Below are 22,812 nucleotides of genomic sequence, written 5' to 3'. Positions count from 1 at the left end.
TCGTGGAATTGCGGGTACAGCACATTGAAATCATGATATTACGGGTAAGTCAAATATTGATGATGGAATTACGGGTACAGCAAATCACCACTAGTCATCTGCTTCACCGATATCCATCAACTGCTAACCAATATATCTTAGTACTTTGATCATTCATTTACTACGTAAAAAGAGGAAGTACACGAAAAAGTCGTCTTTCATCAGACAATTAAATTATATCGTTTATGTAATACTTACAATATGATAACGCATGTATCTTTAAGTGGTAAAATGTTACGCCTTTAAAATATTCGCAGGTCAATTCGAATAAATAAAATTAATTAGCTTAAAAATATATACTACATTTAGAAAGAATAACGCCCAACATGTTTCGTTTTAAAGAATTTCAGTTTTGACGGAGAAAGTGGACTGTTTTTCAAAGATGGACTTACATTTTATACTTTTACTTATGACAATGTTATCGACGTCGAAAGTAGATTCCTTTCTGAGACTTCCAAAGGATGCTGATATTGAGTTCAAAGGTAAGCTTGAATAATTTCTAAAATAATTCGACCATTCTGACGAGCTCTGATTTGGTATGGCTTTTAGTTTTAGATATGTTTTTTTTGTCTTTTAAATTATCAGTTTCAAAGAGTTCAGTGTTTTTCAAGTTTTTTTTTATTATTTGTTCTTCTCATGATACATTTTCTATAAGAATTTTATTGATAGTCTTGCATAAAATTTGTTAAGGAATTAATTTATCGTTCAAAAAGATAAAATTGAAGTCATCCCCTTGGAAGTTTGACTCCTTCATGGTTAAGTGATCGTTAATGAATATATGCATCACCTATGCCAACTGAGTTATTCCACTTGTGGTTATTTTGCCTCTGCCATCTTATCCTGTTCCCGATTGTGACACTATAAATATAAGAAAAGTGAAAAAACTATGTGAATTAAGTTTTTTTTATCCTACATTGAACTTTTGATGTCGTCCCTTACGAATAAGCAATTAAACTTATGTTCAATAATTTATCTATGGTACGACCCATAAAACAAAAATAAACCCATTAGATACTACAGGCTGATGTTTACATCTCATAGATGAAATACACTAATGGAGTCAGGTGGGTTAGTGGGTGTTAAATTCTGTGAAATGGGAAAATCGCAATTTCTAAAGTGAAATCATAGCATTAGTAACAGACGTCTATTTTGAAGTCGTTCAACTTTGTGAATTTCAAGGAGAACATCGATATCGGAATCAGACTTTTAGTTTCGGATGTATTAACTTCAGGTTTACTGGGAGATAAAGGATGCACATACTCGTCGAAATGTGGGTTTCTGAGTGACAGGAGATTTTAAAGCAGTCAGCACTTCAGCGTTGACATGAGTTAGCACTTTTTTGTTGACATGGATTATCATTGGTATGGTCATGATTAAATTTTTAAAACTGTTTACAAAACTTTACATATTTGAAATACTAAGGCTTATCTTCCGGAGGAATAGATTACCTTAGCTGTACTTGGCAACACTTCAAGGTTTTTTTGGTCCTCAATGCTTTTGAACTTCGTATATTATTGGGGCTTTTTAATGTGTTTTGATTCGATCGTCAATGATGAGGATTTTGTAGAAGAATCGTGCGTCCTGTGCAAATACAACATTTCAATCCTGGTATCTATGATGAGTCTATTCATACAACCACTGAGTCCATGCCACTGCTGGTGTTGTATATATTCCACAAGGGTAACACCAGACCAGTAGTCAGCACTTCAATGTTGACATAAGTTATCATTGATATGGTCATAATTAAAAATTAACTATTTACTAAACTTTACATTTTTGAAATACTAAGGCCATTCTACCTCAAGAATACATTACCTTAGCTGTATTTGGCAAAACTTTTTTGATTTTTTGGTTATCAATGATCTTCAACTTCTCACATTATTTTGCATAATTTTTACTTGTTTTTATTAGAGCATCACTGATGAGTCTTTGTAGACGAAATGCGAGTCTGGCGCAAATACCAATTTCAATCCTGGTATCTGAGATGAGTTTATTTATATCTGAAAGTCTAATACTAATAGAAGAACTTGAATAGATATTTGTCTTCAAACAGATTGTAGATTGTAAAATTGTAGTTCGTATCAATAATATTAAAAACCAGCATTTATTTTGTTTGCCCCTACATACAATTATAAAAAGCCAAAGGTGTCATAGAATTAAACTTGCAACTTTGCAATTCTTAAAATGTTGATATGTAACTCTGTAAAAAGTGAAATCACAAAAATACTGAACTTCGAGGAAAATTCAAAACGAAAATTTGCTAATCAAATGGCAACACCAAATGATAACACACATCAAACGAATGGACACCAAATGTCATTTCCTGTAAATTTGACCATGCCACAGTCAATTAGATACATAATAATTCTTAGATCAAGAAAGAAGAAGTTTTAATTTGAAGTTTCTGAGAAATAAATAACAGAAATTTGCAACAGACGGATAGACGAAATAATTCAATTACAGGAACATAACACTATTTATGTATTACCCTTTCGATAATGAGAGCCGTGGTGTAGTGGTTAATGCATCGGACTACTAACACAAAGGTTCCTGGTTCGATTACCGTTTGGGATGAAAATTTCAGGAACTCAATTTTCGGCTCTCCCTTGACACCATCTGCGAGTATGGTCTTGAGGAAACGATGATAGTCAGTCGGAAGGGGACGATAAATGGCTGACCCGTGTTAAGAGAGAGCCATATCTCTTGCACGTTAAAGACACCCATGTAGATGTCGAAAAAGAGTAGGATAATGCCGCTACAAGGCAGCACTCGCACCCGCAAAGTGGAAAGGGATTAATATAAGTTTTCCAATCCACTATAAATAAATATGTTTAAACTAAACCCTTTCGATACGATTTTTTTAATACGCCCAATGATGTAAAACAATCTAAAGATAAAGAGGTGGTATCACATATCACCACTTAAACATCCGGATAGTAATTGATCATATGATCAATAAGAAAACTGACCTTTAGTGCAATTGCTTAACTTATCTGTTGGAAAAACACATCTGTCATTTAATCATTGCAGAAATGCAGCAACGGGATTATAAGGGACCAGTTTTGATTTTTTACTAATTATCAAATTACCAAAAGTTATTAAAAGTGATACTAAACGAGCTTTTTGTAATAATGTATATATTGAAAGTCTAATTTGTACTAGAAAGACACCTTTTCCAAACACTAGTATGAACTGTTACATATTTTTCAATATTCTTTTTTAAGGCTACAAAGAGTTGACTACAAGCATAAAGTAATTTATAAATTGATCAATAAGAAAACTTAACTAAGTACAATTGCATAACTTATCCGTTGAAAATACAAATCTGTCATTTATTCATTACAGTATCGAATCAAGGGGTTACCATAAGGGACCAACATTCCAGTTCTGGTCCGAGACGATAATTATTTCGTAGTGCATTTCTTTAAGAAGATATATGAAAATTAAAAAAATCCCACCTGGGCTTTCTCAATGCATTTTTACAGTGTTTTGTACTACTTTTGGGACAAATTATATCAAAATTATAGAAAACTTCATTGGCTCTAACTCAAAATATGGACAAATGGACAATTTTATGTTTAGTGCGTCTTGACATCTTTTGACAGCTTCCGAAGTGCTAATTTTCAACCTTTTTCAGCTGGAACAAATCACTACTTTCCTTTAAAATCCTGAACAAAAATTTTTTCACAGTGTAATTTCAACCCCCCCCCCCCCCCCCCCCTTCTTGTAATTTGAGGCATTAAACATGGAGAAATAAATTTAGAAGGGGTATACAAATTAATGGCAAGTAATCAACTGTCAAAACTAGGAACTATATTTGTGAACAACGAAAATCAAAGGACGACAATTGTGGTCTTGGACCTTCTGATTTGTACTAACCCGATAAATTTTAAATTCTAAGATATTACTAAAAAGTATTTAAAGTGATACGAAAGGAGTTATTTGCAATTATAATGTAATACTAATATACTTTTTATATTGAAAGTCTAATTTGTACTAGGAGGACACTTTTCCCAAACACTGGTTTGTACTAAAACATATTTTTAATATTCTATTTTAAAGTCATAAGAAACCTCAAATCAAAAAAAAATAATGCATATGTTTTTTATAACTCAATGGATAGTTTTCATAGTAAAACTTATGTACATATACTTTTTTTCTGAAGAAAATTCTTTAATGTATTCATATTTAGAAGAAGTTTACTTTATTTGAATTGCTTCCTTCCAGCAAGCAATTCCCCCGATATATTTTCCGTATGCAAGGTGACCTCAGTGTAACCCATCTCGTAAAAATCCGGTGACCACAATACGCATGGATGTCCTTAAAATAAACTATTATCTGAATTTACATGTTAAACACGTGCTCAATTTCCATGCTTTTTTGTTTATTTTTCGTCAATTGTTGACAAACAGGTGACAATCGTTAAACTTCGGCTTCAAAACACGAACTTTAATTACCTGCCATATTTTCACAACAACACTGACCGATTGAAAAAAAAATTGACGATTATACGAAATTTACACGAAAAAAATGATAAATTCGAGCACAGAAGACTAAGTTTATGATGTTTGTATGCATTGGTTTAAGAATTGGAAGAACATTATTTTTCACCGGTCACTCGTTTCTTATGACTTTAAGGCTACAAAAAGTTAACTGCAAGTATAAAGTAAATTTTTGTATTCTTGTCTTTCATTTTTGCCAAGGTGCTTTGTCTATCTGCCATTTTGTACTACTTTGTTACTACTTTGTTTGTTTTAATATTGATTAAGATTATAACACAATGTTGACTGCTGTGCCCCATATCTGACATTTCTATCTATGATGTCAGTATGTTTTATTCACACATCTGTGTCATTATAATGGAACTTAATGCGACTGTCATACAAGTAAGAGGTTTAGCTAGGTATAAAACCAGGTTAATCCACCATTTTCAACATGAGAAAATGCCTGTACCGTGTCAAAAACCACAGAAATATTTAACCCTGGGAAAAATTCAAAACGGAAAGTCTCTAATAAAATGGCAAAATTAAGATCTCAAACACACATAACGAATGGATAACAACTGTCATATTCCTGATTTGGTACAGGCATCTTCTTATGTAGAAAAGTATAACAATACATGGTAAGATTGTCTATAAGACAATTCTCCACCAGGCACCAACCAAAAGATAAATCAGTCTGTTTTCGTAGCTGCTGTTATATAAAGTATATTGATCCTCATATTGTTGTAAAATTGAACCAACCTACTATCTAAGTTTCTATTACTTAATAGAATAAAAACCTGGATACTTTACACGAATGATGAATGACATATATTTCTATTCTTATCCCAATTAAGTTAAGTTTACGAAGCCTACAAAACTTGAATGTGAAGACTATAATACCATGTGCAAGATATTTGAAACGAAAATGCAATCTATTTGTTTGTTATAGAGGATATATACATTCACATAAAAGAAGGGAAAAGAACAAAAAGATCAGCAGATGACATTTTTCATCCAGAGACGTTTGACTTTGATTTTTCAATGGAAGGATTTCCGGTTCATATACATCTTAAGCGCAATTATCATATTAAACCGAACGTCCCTACTTTTATCTTGAAAAGTGATACCATAACTCCCAGAGATGTTTCTGATAATGAGGTAAGCAAATATCCAAATTGTTGCAATGTTTTAGACTGTCTTAATCAAACAAAAATATCATTCAAAGACAATAAAAATCAAAACCAAGGAGTAAACCAAGATTTAAAAAATCAAAGGGCATTTACATCAACAGTTATAAATAATAGATAAGAAACAACACGAACTCCACTAACAACCGGGATTGAAATCGGGTGCTCCGGAATGGTAAGCATTAAAAGATGAGTTTTAGTTTATCAAATCATATAAAAACAATGTATGTTTGTCAGTTATAAATCTTTCCAGGAAAGATCACATGAGGTGGATGTAAGCAATTCCTGGTTATATGTTTTGACTTTGTTAAAGAAACACGCGTCTCTCGTTTAAAATTATCAGCCTTGTATTACTTATGGTTTAATAAGGGTCCATTTAAAAAAAAATCTAATAAGGTACAGTGAAACCTGGCTAAACCGAATCCTGCTTAAACCGAAACCCTGTATAAACCAAACATTTTCTAAAGCACCGTCATATCAAATTGTATGCGTTGTGAACCTGGTAAAACCGAACATCAGCCAAAACCGAACACAATATTAAGTCCCGAAGAGGTTCGGTTTAAACAGTTTTCACTGTACTAGTAATCCAGTATTAATTATGTTTAACCATTTACATGATATACGAGTCTGATGTTAACTTGTTGCTAATAGTTATCAAAAGTACCAGGATTATAATTTAGTACGCCAGACGCGCGTTTCGTCTACATAAGACTCATCAGTGACGCTCATATCAAAAATATGTATATAGCCAAACAAGTACAAAGTTGAAGAGCATTGAGGATCCAAAATTCCAAAAAGTTGCGCCAAATACGCATAAGGTAATCTATGCCTGGGATAAAAAAAAACCTTAATGTGTTCATTTATAATTTCAATTTTCAATTTCAGGAATCTATATTTTACCAAGATTACTTCAACGGAGCAGTATTTGTTATGCAGATTGATCGGACAAGTAGTATCAGCATGGTAAGAGCAAGGACAAAAGAAACCCCAAACAAATCTAGGTTTCTCTCATCAAACGGCTCAGCCAATTCTACAGCGGATGCTAGGACATTCATTAGATTAACATGTTTGCAAGAAAATTTCAAGGGGGATTCGACAGCTGATTTGTTTTATTTAAGGAATGACTGTAAAATTTTTTCTGTCTATATATATGAAGAAATAACATAAAAAATTTGGTGCACACTGAATAACGCGCGTAGCACAGTCATTTCTTATAATTTAATTCTAAATTCCATTTAAACCGTAGAAAACCATGAAAAAACGTTGATAACGTCACTGTCACATGACTAAATTATGTCTATGGTCTGATAACAAAATAACGTCAGCCAATCAGAAGACGCTATACATCCAAAATTAAATTATATCTTTATGGTTATCAGATATTATCGATTTAAATATTTATTCCATTTAAGCACTGTTTAGGGCCTCAAATTAAAAAAAACAAATGCCCTATATTTAACAAAATTGTCAATGTCATAAACATAGTATAGATATAATTTTAAACCATTGTTTGCAGCATCTTTTTAATAAAATTAACGGTACCAATTTTCTTGCACCAGATGCGCATTTCGACAATACATGTCTCTTCAGTGATGCTCGTGGCCAAAATATTTGAAATCCAAAGCTTATATAAAAGATGAAGAGCTATAATCCAAAAGGTCCAAAAAGTATAGCCAAATCCGTGAAAGAAATCAGAGCTTTGCACGAGGGAGATACATTCCTTAATTTATTATAATTTCTATCATTTTATAACAGCAAATTTTATTAACACAAAAAATCCGTATTTTCATGCCAGTACCGAAGTACTGTAATGCATATTACAATTTTACAATAGAACAATTGACTCGTGATAGAAGAATAATATATTTAAATATATATATTAAGCAAAATTACTGGTATTGGTTAACAAAATCATTAAAAATCAATTGTCTCTATTATTCTATTCCAGTTTGGAGTTTTTCATGCAAAAGGAGAGGAATATATCCTCCAATCACAAAAAAAACATTCACCAATGTTTCAATTCAAACGAAGATACAATAAATTTCTCATTTTTAAGGAAAAGAAACAGAATGTAACATTTAATGATCTTTCGCTAAAAGGTAAGTTTGCTATTTAAATAAATTTGATATTTGAAACAAAAAGCTATTCATTTCTTATATGAAAGAAATGTATCTTCCATTTTAAAGCTCTATCAAGAACTAACCATACTTATTTACTAGTTATAAATTTTGATGTCAGAATGGGAAGTTTTTGTATAACATATACTGTTAAACCCAAACAAAAAGTAAAAAAAAATAGTAGTTTATAAAATTGGAAATTATGCTATTTTTGTGAGGTGAATATCTAGTTGATAGTGAAACATACGTTTTGTCATTTAGGAGGAGAATTTAGTAAACATCAATGTTGAATGGATTTCCTCTTGATAAGAAAAAGCGATTAAAATTGAGGAAAAGACTAATTGTAAATTATCATGTACATTTACCACTTTTTTGGAGGTAATGAACACGATGACTCTCATTTATATCATTAGTAATCTGCTGTTAAAGTGTCTGTAACATTATGTTTTTGATTCACGACTAGGAATGACGTATATACGACAACAAATCGAAAATAAATGGTCCATTTTGTTCCGATATTCCTAAACAAAATTGCGACTAAGCGTTTACCAGACTATCAGGGAAGTTTAAGCATTGTGCAGCATAATGCTATTTTATAAACTTTATCTTATAATATACTTTAATGTTTAAACGTGTAAAATGAAATTATTGAATATTTTATCATATAATAAATATGCAGTTTCAAATATAACATACACTTTAAAGTCTTCTTTTTGTTTTTGTAGAAATTTCCGAAACAACTTTAAAAAGTGTTTCTCGTAAACGATACAAACGTGGCACAGGATCTTACCAACTAGAACTTCTAATAGTGGTAGACTATTCTATATACAAATAGTAAGTTGTTTTCTAATTTACAAGTAATATAGAATGATCTTTATTATAGAATAATTCTTCTCTATTATTACTCGATTTATTTCACTTGACTGGGCGGAGTTTAACCGGTTCGCTCATAATAAACCAGTCCATTCATCTACAGATAGGTGCTTTAGGATAAACTCATCTATGAAAAGTCATTCTTTTTTTAAATTTCTTTGATGACACTGATAGGTGATTAGAAATCAGTAATAATTATAACGGCAATCATCCTAATCACACACATCCTCAAGTAGACTGTCCTTATGCATATTAAAAACGAAAGCTCCGCCCGATCAGTTGAAATAACATTGGTAATATTTACCTTGTAATATTATAATCTGAGTCAATCTAACAACAGTAGTTATAGCATCTATTAACCTCATAGGTATATACATTGGGTGCATTAATGAATTTGTTCGGTTAATTATCTCTTCTCCATATTAAAAATATCTAGATATTAAGGGGGTAGACCTTGATTCAGGGAGATAACTCTTTAAATCAGTTAAGCGTTTGTAAAAGTCAAGTGCATCAATGTATTTTAAGCATTTACCTGAAACAGACTGAAAATAATCTATGTAACCTGGAAGCTTAGAATATGTTTTTGAAAATGGTTGGCATAAACGTACTGATGATTTTAAGCGTTATTTCCCTTAACCTAGGTCTACCTCTTTAAAATCAACTTTAGATTCTCAAATTTCATAAAATCATCAAGATACAAATTAAGATTAAAAAAAAAAGTTTACACTGAACCAGGACAACATACCACAATTGGTAAATTAACAGAAAATGCACTATTCTGGTATATTAGAGCTTTCTTACAAATTGACGAAAGGTACGAACGAACGTAAAGGGAGCACGCATTTCATTTCCACAATAACAGTTAAAAGAGTCGTTGTTTTATCCAGTAAAACAGCATTCTTTTTAAATCTAGTTTATTTTTCAAAAATAATAATATCGCAATTAATACACGATTTTAATATAACCAAACAGAGAAAAATAGTGTCAAATACACTTACGTACGATACGTTACTTACGTAAACCACGAGTACACACATTTCCTCGGGAATTTTTTAAGCACGAGTTGCACGATTAACATTTCAATGACATTATTGAAGTACGTAAGTCTAAATTTAACGACAAGATTCACATTTATTTGTATTTGTTACAGTACACTTTCAGCAAATTGTCAAAGTGGAATATCGAAATTTGCTAAAAAATGATACACATATTTGGAAGATAGACGCGAAGTTGTCACTTATCGTCCAGTGGCAAATATTTCATGAATGTTCAGGACTATAGGTAAAACGCAGTTATACGCTAAAATAACCGTCCATTGCTCCGGTGTATCATATATACACATTTAGGGGGGCAATGAATATTACCAGGGGAGAGGCGATGATTCAAACGTTATGAAACGAGCAACAGCATATGGCATATGGCATATATAGTATGAAGATCATCTTTTTTTCTTCATTTTCATTTTATTATTTTGAGCGTTGCAAATTTTGAATCAAGGAAGTATTTGAGTTGTTGTTGGGAAAGACAATGTATTTTCTTAGGTTAAACAGTGCAACATTGTAATATTAAAGAGTTGGAGAGGGGCCGGTTTTTAGTCTTCTTGGGGCATTTTTTTCGTCTGACTACTCTATATGTAGAATATTTTGTAGTGTTATCTCCCCCGACCTGGTGGTATCAATAATCATATTCTAACCTATCGTACGTCCCGAAATCATAAATATATCTTAAGAAAAATCCAATTTTATAAGTGTCGTTGCATACACGATAATTGTCCGAAGTTCCACGACTATTATTTAAATATGTCAAAATAAAGGATCCCTAAAACGAGTCTTGCGTACGATTCGTCAAGCATACGTACCTTTCGTCAATTTGTAAGAAAGCTCTATTAAGACCACGAACCCGTGTTGCAAATTTGTACGGCATGTATACCCCACATACCAAAAATATAAGATTAAATTGAATAAAAAACAGTGATACTAACTTTCCACTGTATATTATTGTTTTGTCAGACATTGGAAGGATGTCAATTGGAACATTTATAAACAAATTTAAATTTTGAAAGGAAAAGACCAATTTCGATGGTAGTACAACATGTGCAATGCTTCTAAATTTTATAAAGAGTCGCTTGTGGAGGGTTGGCAATTATACCACATCCCCTGTTTTTTTACTCACAGGAAATAGATAGATACAAAAAAAATCTTGTTTTCAGTTGGTATGACAAAAGCAAGAAATCCAACCACGTTGAAAAAGATGCAGAAGCAATAATAACAATTCGACAGTTTTATGCGTTCATTATTAATGGGGTAAGCTTATCGTTACTACTGATAAATCAAACGTATATGACTGGAGAAAATTTCAAACTCTTATGTACATGTTTTATGTTATATGTTGTATGTTTAATCTGCACTTCAGTGTTGACATCGATATCAGTAATATGGTAATTTTTTAAATCAACTGTTTGCAAAAGTATGAAGTTTTCGAAAAACGAAGGATTTTCTTATTGCAGTCATAGACAACCTGAGTTGTATTTGTCACAATTTTTTTTACGATGATTTGTATAAAGCCGTGTGCAAAGTATATTTCTGTCGTCATTAGTATGATGATCTGAATGGAGCACGGAAGTTCATAGCTTTTTTCATGTACTAGTAGTGTATGATTGTTTAGCAGTTGTCACCCGAAATAAAGAGAAGATGCAAACCAATAAAAATCAGTACAATTCCGGAGTTGCTTTTGTGTCAGTACAAATATAAATACATAATTGTACGTATCCCTTTCTCTCCATTTTTTGAATTTAATGAAAATTAGTCCATATTTTCAAACATCTTTTTTCAGATGGATGCCATGTACACAAATATTCAAACAACATCTTACAGTATAGCAATAAACTTTGCCGGAATAGTCATTTCCAAGGTTGGTAGATTTGAAATTTAAAGTATCGAACCCGAAAACAAATTTTTTTGAGCATTTACTCTTCATCAAAGACAACATAGAAACATTTTCAAGATAAGAGTGCTGCATTACTTGCTGGATATTAATACGGTTGTAATTATCAAGGTAACGTTTAAAAGTTTTCTGACTTGTTTCGATATATTTCCAAAATCACAAGTCTGGGTTTTAATCGCAACGGAAGTCTGGCATACAGTAGTACACGCCTATTTTTTTGTGAAAATTTTCAACAATCGCATGCTATATGCAATGCGGGATTTCCCCAACTTAGTATACAGAAGTTCTTTGTTGATATGCCTTATCAATGATACACTATTCTATTAAAGAGGATTGTTTTTCGAGATATTAAAGGGTTTTTACCCAATAGGTGACAACGTTTCGAATGAAGATGAATAAGGAAAACCTAATCGGACAACTAGTATGTTATTTTCATACGATACTTTATCTCTGTTCTCATTATACTTTTACCAGACTCGATCTGATTCATCATGGACAGAATCAATCAAGTTAACCAGTGTGAGTCCTTTTCAAGTTGACTCATCAGACGCCCTGACAAATTTTGAGAAATGGGTACGGTCGAGAACTGGTAGCCTGCCCGGACATGATCACGCAATGCTCTTTACAAGGTAAAATAAATATTTCATTTGGTTGTCATTTATTCTTTAAAGACTTCAAATAATAAAACTGTACACATGAACCTGGACTCAAAATGTATGAAAATCCTTATTAGCCTGTACTTTCTACAAAAAAAGTAAAATCACAAAGATAAAGGTAAAGTCCCTAATTAGATGGCAAAACAAAAAGCTCAAATACATCAAACGAATGGACAACAACTATCATATACGATGTAAGCAAATGTTTCGGACTATAGATAATAAAAAAAAATTATTTAGTAATGAGGATCCAGGTCATCTATATTGTTTATTTAAAAGAATGGTCAATATTACAAAACATTTAAGACCTTTGATATTAAGTACAGCTCTTTATAAGAACCAGGCAGTGTGCCATATACATGTGATACATGGGGGGTTTCAGATTTTATCTATAATTGGCCTAGTAGAAGCAATAAATGAAAAATGCTCAAAAAATAATTTTGAGTGGGAAAATATGAGTGGTTGTCATGGTAACGGACACACAATTTTTTGGTTGTTAAGCGTTGTAAAATCTTTCAAAAATCAGCTAAATCACCACATTTCAGAGCCTGATTAAGAATAGAATAATGCATTTTTCATTAATTTTCATATGTAACATTGATAGAACTTGGTTTAAGCTTCATTTTAGTGAAGATTGCATGTCAACCAAATTTGGAATTTTGTTGGAAAATTTTGTGAAAAACTGCATATTTTCAACTTTTCTGAAATTGGGATTTTTGCTGAATTACAACATTTTCTCTGGTGTTTTTCAGAAAAGTGCAAATGTGTACAGAATAGTTAGCACTGTAGTTATGAAGTTTGAATACTACTCTACCAAATTCAATAGAAAAATGTGTGGGATTTTTTTTAGTTTTATCACCATAGCAACCGATTTTTTCCTTGGAAACGGAGTTTTCATTTGCAGAATATTGCAGTTTAAGAGCTTAAATGTCCTGATTTTTTTATAACCGATAAGAAAAATACATAAAAGCTAACTCAAACTTTAAACTACAATCGTTAAGTGTTGTTGACTTCAATTGTTACCACGGAAAGACATATTATCCATAGCAACATCCACTAAAAAAACTGCATAAATAGAAATTTATGTAAAAAAGTATATAAATAAAGGGGTTCAAATTGGAATATGACTTCATTCTTTGCTTCACTCACAGACTTGTCTGGGATTTTTCTTCAGATTGTTCAATAAATGGAATATGTCATGAAACATAAGGGCGGGGGGGGGGGGGGGGGGGGGGGGTGGGGCATACAAGTAGATCCTTGAAAAGATAATTGCGTTTCGTCGTCCGAAGAAACATTGGTTTTCGCACTTTAACTTTAGTGTAAGTTTATAGAAATCTATGAAATTTAAACACACTGTTATTTACCACAAAAAGAAGGTTGAGATTGATTTTGAGAGTTTTGGTCCCTATAGTTTAGGAATTAGGGCCCAAAAAAAGGGTACATTTAGACATTTTTCTTGGTTTTCACACATTAACTTCAGTATAAGTAAATAGAAATCTATAAAATTCAAACACAATGTTTAAGAACACAAAAGAAAGGTTGGGATTGATTTCGGGAGTTTTGTTCCCAAAAGTTAAGGAATTAACGACCAAAAAGGGGTCAATTAAGCATTTTTCTTGGTTTTCGCACCATAACTTTAGTGTAAGTAAATAGAAATCTATGAAATTTTAACACAAGGTTTATTACCATAAATGAAGGTTAGGATTGATTTTGGGAGTCTTGGTCCATCAGTTTAGTAATTAGGGACCAAAAGGGTCAAACTTAAACTTTGTTTGATTTCATCAAAAAATGAATAATTGGGGTTCTTTAATATGCCGAATCTTAACTGTGAATGTAGATTCTCAATTTTTGGTCCCGTTTTCAAATTGGTCTACATTAAGGTCCAAAGGGTCCAAAATTAAAGTTAGTTTGGTTTTAACAAAAAATGAATTATTGGGGGTTCTTTGATATGCTGAATCTAACCATGTATTTAGATTTTGGATATTGGACCATAATAGGTAAATGTCCAATTTTAATTTTTAAGTTCAAGTTCTTGGACCACATTCATTCTGTGTCAGAAAACTATGTTGTTTCAACTATTTAATCGCAATCCAAATTCAGAGCTGTATTTAGCTTGAATGTTGTGTCCATACTTGCCCCAACTGTTCAGGGTTCGAACTCTGCGGTCGTATAAAGCTGTGCCTTGTTGAGCATCTGGTTTAAGGTTGACAGATGATGAACTTCATGGGAATGCAATAGCCGGGTCAACCTGGTTCATGGAAAGGCAAGATATATATGGCCCTAACAAATGTAAGCAAAATTCGTAATTTCTTATGGCACACATCCGTCTGAGATGTTATTCCACCAGCATAAATCACAAAATTGATCCGTAACATAATATTAACAAACCAATAATAGAATCATTTGGTCAAAGCATTTATAAACTGAAACTGAAGTGTGATGGACGGGTGGATATAGACGGACAGGCAAATTTAACACATTTTAAGTTGGTGGTGATTTTAAAAATAATAATAGGCAATGGGTGATAGCTAATATCGGAAGTCCAGTATAATGGAATCCTCTTAATATATACATGTAGCTATAAACATTAATTACTGCTTTGTTGTACTACTATCCCGCAATTGAAATTCAGGATCTCCGAGATAGACAAATAGAATACATCTGCTAAGTTGGAATTGCGCTAATCCCTGTAAAATAATCATGCTATTACCGGCAAAACTATCAAATCAGAATTATCAAGCAATATAATTGTATCAATAAGGAATCATTCCTTACTATGCGTCATTCTACATATATCTCACAAGTTCTAGATTCCGATAACATAATATCTTGTTGTGTGTGTGTGTTTTGGGGAGGGGGATTCAGCTGAAGCACACTTCTTATCCTTCTGAAATCCCCCTCCTCTTAAGAAAGTAAACCGGTAAATAGAGGTAGATTTTTTTTTGGATGAATCTTCAAAAAAATTGTTTTGCTATTCTCAACGTTTTTTTAACCTTTACAGGAATTACGCCCTTATTTTCTGTATCTGTCTCTAGCTGTAACCTTTGCAAAAGACTGCATTAATCCCGAGATTTGGAATGGAACCACTTAGCTGAGAATGTCTGCATAAATACAAGATAAATAACAGTAATAATTTGAATACAAATTCCACACATTCAATTAACTGCAACACTAGAAACAGCGAAGTACAATGTACATACCAATCTTATTTTTGTTTGTAATTACCAATGTTTTCTAGTCATGAATACAAGACTTCAGTGTCCCATGTGGAATAAAAAAAGCAAATTTCCAATGTGCCGCAATTTTTTATTTTTTGGGGACGGGTTGGGGGGGGGGGGGGGGGGGGGCTGGAGTAGGTTTAACCCATGTTCATCAGTACATTAGTTGTCACAAAGTTGGTTTCTATTTTATAATTTTTGTTTGCCTCAATCAATCTTATGAAACATGTATACACATAGATCAAGTTTGAATTTTATTGGTGTCACTGTTAACTGTATAATTTGCCTTAAATGGCCTGGTTAACTTAAGAAATTTCTAAAAGTTACCATTTGATCTTAGGAGAACCTTTCTGGCGCCCTCTTTTCGTCATACATACACTACTATATTTTTCGACTTTCATGGCATGTAACGGTCTCATTAACAATCATACCACATCTTCCTTTTTAAATTAACAGAAAAGATAAAAAAAAAATCTACATGAAAGTCGAAAAATATAGTAGTGTATGTATAACGAAAAGAGGGCACCAGAAAGGTTCTCCTAATATCAAATGGTAACTCTTAGAAATTTCTTTAGTTAACCAGGCCATATAGGTTACATGCTATTATTCCGACAGCCCATTGGTCCGACAGTCCATTAGTCGGACAGCCCTTTGGAAAGACAACCCATTAGTCCGAAAACCTATTGGTCCGACAGCACATTAGTCCGACAGCCAATTAGTCTGACAACCCATTAGTACAACAACCAAATAGTCCGACAATCCATTGCTCCGACAGCCCAATACTCCGACAATCCATAAGTCCAACACTTATCAAGTCAAACATAAGGGTAACAGGATAAACAAAAATTGTCTGTCTGTATTATTACGTTTAGATATAAAAACATGTTTTTAAAGAAATAATTCCGTATATATAACATCAGGCTAAGGTAGTTCGAATACTTTCTATATACTCAATTTGAAATCTGTATATAGAATAAAACAGAACAGAATATTTCATTTTTCCAAATTCCAGGGTCTATAAAGAGCATATAAACAACCAGTGATGGTGCAAACTACTGATGAAAACTCGCCCAAATATTTCGTTGTTGAGTTTTGAATCTGAAAAAAGCATCACTCAGTATAGCTGACTAATAAACCCCGAAACCAATTTTCAGAAATCATTGTATTTAATTGTAGTTCCTCAGAAAAATATGACGATTTTTTTTTAACTTGGCTGTCATGTGAAAAGTGTTCGGTAAACAGGAAGTGGTTTAGTGATGAATCTGAAAACTTATCACACGATATGGCCGACTTCAATAAACCTTTCAGAAATCCTTGTAATGTAGTTCATGAAAATATTCAACAAAAATATTCATGGGATGGAGGGATGAAGTTGGATGGACGGACGGACAGACAGAGGCAAAACAGTATACCCCACTTTTTTGAAGCGGCGGTATAATGATTGGAACAACATAAAGACTTTATAACAATAATAATATGACATGATTATCTTTATAGCACCATAAGCCTCAGTCACAATCGGAGCCAAAACAAAATAGAAAAAAAAAACTATATTTATCAAATAACAGTCAGTATCAAGACATTTACTACATAATTCAAAAGAACTATTTTTTAACAATACAATCGTCAGTATCCCCCATAATAGTCAAGTTTTCTTGTGTTAACATCGAGATGTGCTAGAAATGTGCTGAAAGAGTTCCTCCCTCAAATTGTTATGAAGTGAGCATTCGATTGAAAAATGACACTCATCCTCATCTCTATCAGCTGTACATTACGATTTTTCAATTCTTAATGTAATGGGTGAGCACTGATTCTTAATTAACATATGCACTACCTTTCTTAAAATCTACGGAAGCGTATTAGCGCCACATATTTTTTTTAATTTTTCTTCCAGTGTTTGCGTTACAACGCGAAACCTTTGCGAAATAATGCAAACCTTTGTTTTATCTTATTTCTTATTTAAGATTCAAAGGAAACAGTTGTTATTAATAGAGGAGGCTGTATATATTAAAATGTATCACTCTTGTAGTCATTGCAAAGTAAAATCCTTGAATAATTAGATTTCAATAATGAGCAGAATAATATAAGAAAATGTGGTATGAATGCCAATAAGAAAACTGTTTATCTAAGTCACTATTCCTAAAAGTAAACCATCATAGGCCAAAGTACGGTTTTCAACACGGCGCATTAGCTTACATTGCATGAACAACAAACTATAAAGGCCCCCAGAAACGATATCCTTGTTACTTCTAGTATATATATATATATATTACAAAGAAAATTGAGTAAATTGCGGTTATACGGAAAAAAACAAAAATCAACCCTGCTAATATAGCTATAACCGAATATAAATATACTACCAAAGTAAGCTCTCGTTTGTGTAAAGTAGGTTGGCAAGAAATCTATATAGAATGAAGATGTTTTATTGATAAAATTATGTTCTCTCTATTTAAATTGCTATCCAAGCATCTTAAAAATACTTCATTATATCGAAATGATAATTCAAGGACTTGCTATCAAAGAATCTTGATCATATTCTGAGATTTAAAAATTCATTTTAAAGCAGAAAGATGAATTTGTCCATTTGACTTTGAGTTTCACAATTGTATGACATTATTTTGGATCTTTCAATTTAAATATAAGTGGATATCAATTGGGGATTAATAATGTAATGAAAAGAGTAAAAAAAAATATACAGTTCAACGTGCTTGATTTCGAGGTATTAGCCATTGAAATTTTGACGGGAAAATAGTCTCTCTTGACTTTTCATAGCTATTTCATTGACAAGTTTACATTCTCAAAACTATCAAAAAATAATTTGAATTTTATAAAACTTTTACAGATTGCTTATCATTATACATGTAAAAGATTTATAAAAAGATAAATGGGGGCCAATGCCATTTCTTTAAGTCATTCAAATGAATAAAACCTGAGGTTTCCGAAAATCTGACAAAAAAATCAAAAACATGGCAATAGAACTGCAATGTACCTTAACTAACCTCTGAAGCTAAACCCAAGTTATAGATTATCGATCTTATATATATAAAATTTCTGAAGAAAAAATTAATTCTATTTATAATCAGGTTATCCGACGAAACATAATCTTTTCAAGAATCTACATGTATGATATCCTTAAGAAATAAACCTACCACCCCCCTTTTTTCTAACCTTCCAACCATAATATTACATGATATATTACATTTGTTGAACCTTATGAAATAAACAGAATAGACTGTAAGTGAAGCAAAGCAGTCATATTCAAATTAGAAAATAAACACCCTCTATTTTTGTATTTTTTTTTACATAAGTTTCTATTTATGCAATTTCGGAGTGGATGTTGCTAAGGATAATATGTGTTTCCGTGGTAACAATTGAGGTCAACAACACTTGACGATTGTAATTTTAAGTTTGCGTTAGCTTTTATGTATTTTTCTTATCGGTTATGAAGAATTCAGGACATTTAAGCTCTTAAACTGCAATATTCTGCAAATGAAAACTCCGTTTCCAAGGAAAAAATTGGTTGCTATGGTGATAAAACTAAAAAAAATCCCACACATTTTTCTATCAAATTTGGTAAAATAGTATCCAAACTTCATAACTACAGTGCTAACTATTCTGTACACATTTGCACTTTTCTGAAAAACACCAGAGAAAATGTGGTAATTCAGCAAAAATCCCATTTTCAGAAAAGTTGAAAATATGCATTTTTTCACAAAATTTTCCAAAAAAATTCCAAATTTGGTTGACATGCAATCTTCACTAAAATGAAGCTTAAACCAAGTTCTATCAATGTTACATATGAAAATTAATAAAAAAATGCACGATTTGATTCATAATCAGGCTCTGAATTGTGGTGATTTAGCTGATTTTTGAAAGATTTTACCATGCTCAACAACCAAAAAATAGAGTGTCCGTTACCATGGCAACCACTCATATTTTCCCACTCAAATTTATTTTTTGAGCATTTTTCATTTATTGCTTCTACTAGACCAATTATAGAAAAAATCTGAAACCTTCATGTATCGCACTCTGCCTGGTTCTTACAAAGAGCTGTACTTAATTCTTATTTGTTTTTAGATACGACTTAACATCAAATGGATCTTCATCGAATGCAGGTAAATTATAGTTGTCGCCAGTGAACAGTGATACAATATACTTGCTAAGAGTACAGTCATACAATATGATAACCTACAGAACTGCCATAAAATATATACTTATTTTAAAAGAAGGACGAGAAGTTATTAAAACAGACAACACAACTAAGAAGTCTTAATAATAGTCTATCATGATAAATAATTGATATTAAAACATTTGAACAATAGATAATATCTTAGATGATGAATTGATCTATATCTATTACATTAAAACAGATAATTGAAAGATACCAGAGGGACAGTCAAACTCATAAATCTAAAACAACTGACAACGCCATGGCTAAAAATGAAAAAGACAAACAAACAACAGCACACACGACACAACATAGAAAACTAAAGAATATACAACACGAACCCCACCAAAAAACTAGGGGTGATCTCAGGTGCTCCGGAAGGGTAAGCAGATCCTGCTCCACATGTGGCACCCATCGTGTTGCTTACATGATAACAAATCCGGTAAATAGTCTAATTCGGTAGGTCACATTCATGAAAGGGAAGGGGATTGCAGTTACGACGTAAGGAACATAGTTACACACTTTTGAGCGACAAAATTTCAAGCTGTGTAAAAAAAGTTCCGACGGTATATAAACACGTTAATTGAATATATAAAACCATATTTTGCTATTTACTATGTAGGGCTGGCATATGTTGGTGCTGTTTGTTCAGGTAAAAGTCAGTCTATTGTAGAGGACCATTTCAACTTTGAAATGTCAACAGTAGCCGCCCATGAACTGGGACATAGGTAAGTGAATACAATGGTAGAATTTGATGCAAATCTTAATGAATTATTAACTGAAAAAATGATTGAATTATTAAATATAACGAGAAAAAGTGCTGCTATTTATTTGTATTGTAGTCCTGTATTATTATGTTGTCATTTTAATGTTATATTTAACAATGCCATCAAAGTGCGAGGTTTGGCATGCCACAAAACCAGGTTCAACCCACCAATTTTTTTCTTAAAAAATGTCCTGTACCAAGTCAGGAAAATGGCCATTGTTATATCATAGTTCGTTTCTATGTGTGTAACATTTTTACGTTGTGTTTCCGTTGTGTCGTTTGTTTTTTCCTATTTTTGAGTGTGAATTCACATTACTATAAGACGTGTCACGGCACTTTTCTGTCCCAAATTCATGTATTTGGTTTTTATGTTATATTGGTTATTCTCATCGGATTTTGTCTAATACTTAGTCCGTTGCTGTGTGTGTTACATTTTAATGTTGTGTCGTTGTTCTCCTTTTATATTTAATGCGTTTCCCTCAGTTTTAGTTTGTTACCCCGATTTTGTGTTTTGTCAATAGATTTATGAGCTTTGAACAGCGGTATACTACTGTTGCCTTTATAAATTAAGGTAGCTTGTATACTTTACCAGAGATATTTTTTTTTAGGAAAATGCAAAAAACGACGAAGCAACATAACAGTTTGGAAAGTTTGATTTACTTTTAATTTGCTTTTTGTGTCATTGGGGTGCTTTCTTCTAACTAGTATTAATTTTAAAAATTGAATTAAACTATATTCAAACATTGAACTCAGTATGTTAAAATAAATTTTATAGCTACAACGACTCACATTTTGTACGCAAGACACGCGTTCCATCTACACAAATTTACATGAGACGCTCAAATAGAAAACAAACTAATGAAACCAGAGTATACGAAAACCCAAAAACAAACATGTTAATAGTCAAGACCAAAAACTAAATAAATAAATTAACAGAAAACAATTTATTGATAAATAATCAATGCATTGATAAATTTACAGAAAAAAGTAAAACATGTCATCAAAATAAGCTGAAAAGAAAGAACATGGTGTATCAATTCTTGACACACAGTATAGCCATCATAAAATTGTAATGAAAGGAACATGTTTTTCTTTTTCAGCTTAGGAGCATCACACGATGGAGATGGAAACGAATGTAGTTTTAATGACTCGTATATAATGGCGTCTTCCAATGGTCCACAAGAACCTGGCAGTGCTACAGCCACTAATCCATGGAAATTTTCTTCATGTTCTACCAATTATTTTACCAATTACATCGACACTTTAGAAAGGTGCATATATTAACAAACAGTATTAATACATGTAATAAATCTTACCAATTTCTTAAGAAAGATAAAAGAGGGGCGAGAGTTACAAGAGGGACATTTAAACTTTTAGATTGAAAAATAACTGACAACGCCATGAATAAAATAGAAAAGGACAAACAGACAAATAAAAGTACACAAGACACAACATAGAAAACTAAAGACTAAGCAATACGAGCCCGACAAAAACTGGAGTTGATCTAAGGTGCTCTGGAAGGGTACGCCGATCTTGCTCTACATAATAATGGTTATGTAACGAAAAGTATCAAATATAACTAGATTATTAATGACGATAATATATAAAAGTGTTTGATTTAACGCTAATTAGACGCACCAAACCATACGAAGTGATTTGTACTGAAAAGTTACGCAAACTGAAAATATTTCTTCAACAAATCCTTAATGGTTTTGTTTTGACAAACATTGGTAGCACTCGAAAAAGGTTGGGGCCACATCTATACCTATTATAGATTATGCATGAACAGAAGCCATTTATATGTTGGTTTTTTCTTTTAGTAATTCAGCGAATTGTATGTTATCCCTAAGTCCTAGCTTCAATGCAACAGCTTTGTCAGAATTTGGAAATGATGTAGCAGGTCAAGTGTACGATGCACACGCACAATGTGAAAACATAGTCGGACACGGCTCGTATTTGTGTACGGTAGGTAATTAACCAATATAAAAGTATTTTTGAAAGATTTCTATAGGCATATCTGGATTACTTCTCATCATGAATAGTTTAACAAATATGTTGCATTAAAGTGTGATTTATTTGTTAGACTTAATTTAGATAATTGAAATATACCAAAATAGAAATAGCAATATTAGATTAATTCCGCCTTTTGGAGTAACCACTTTTAGTCTGTTCATATAGTGCGGTAACAAATATGTCAGAATGATCTACGCACACATGATTTTATAAATTTGAAAATATTTAGTGTTGGACATACTTGTGTAAAATGTCTTCTTACCGATTACTTAATGGCAGTATTAATACAGTAGCGCGACAAATGTCACTTAAAAAGCAGGAAATGCTAGCCCTTCCAACATATATTTG

The 22,812-nt window shown here is 32.1% G+C and overlaps 1 protein-coding gene across 1 annotated transcript in view; it reads left to right on the top strand.

The window, feature by feature from the left end:
• The first annotated feature begins 308 nt into the window (after nt 1–308).
• The window catches only part of LOC139503619 (uncharacterized), a 32,984-nt gene continuing 10,480 nt past the window's right edge, over nt 309–22,812 (top strand). The window contains exons 1-12 of the mRNA XM_071293440.1: nt 309–521; nt 5,473–5,681; nt 6,596–6,673; nt 7,659–7,809; nt 8,553–8,661; nt 10,910–11,003; nt 11,533–11,610; nt 12,118–12,272; nt 19,595–19,632; nt 20,308–20,413; nt 21,552–21,722; nt 22,272–22,416. Coding sequence (XP_071149541.1) covers nt 422–521; nt 5,473–5,681; nt 6,596–6,673; nt 7,659–7,809; nt 8,553–8,661; nt 10,910–11,003; nt 11,533–11,610; nt 12,118–12,272; nt 19,595–19,632; nt 20,308–20,413; nt 21,552–21,722; nt 22,272–22,416 — 1,434 coding nt within the window. The 5' untranslated portion in view covers nt 309–421. The remainder of the gene's footprint in view (nt 522–5,472; nt 5,682–6,595; nt 6,674–7,658; nt 7,810–8,552; nt 8,662–10,909; nt 11,004–11,532; nt 11,611–12,117; nt 12,273–19,594; nt 19,633–20,307; nt 20,414–21,551; nt 21,723–22,271; nt 22,417–22,812) is intronic.

The sequence above is a fragment of the Mytilus edulis genome, chromosome 14 (genome assembly GCF_963676685.1).
Source record: "Mytilus edulis chromosome 14, xbMytEdul2.2, whole genome shotgun sequence".
Classification (NCBI taxonomy): domain Eukaryota; kingdom Metazoa; phylum Mollusca; class Bivalvia; order Mytilida; family Mytilidae; genus Mytilus; species Mytilus edulis.
This window is presented reverse-complemented; position numbering and strand designations above follow the sequence as displayed.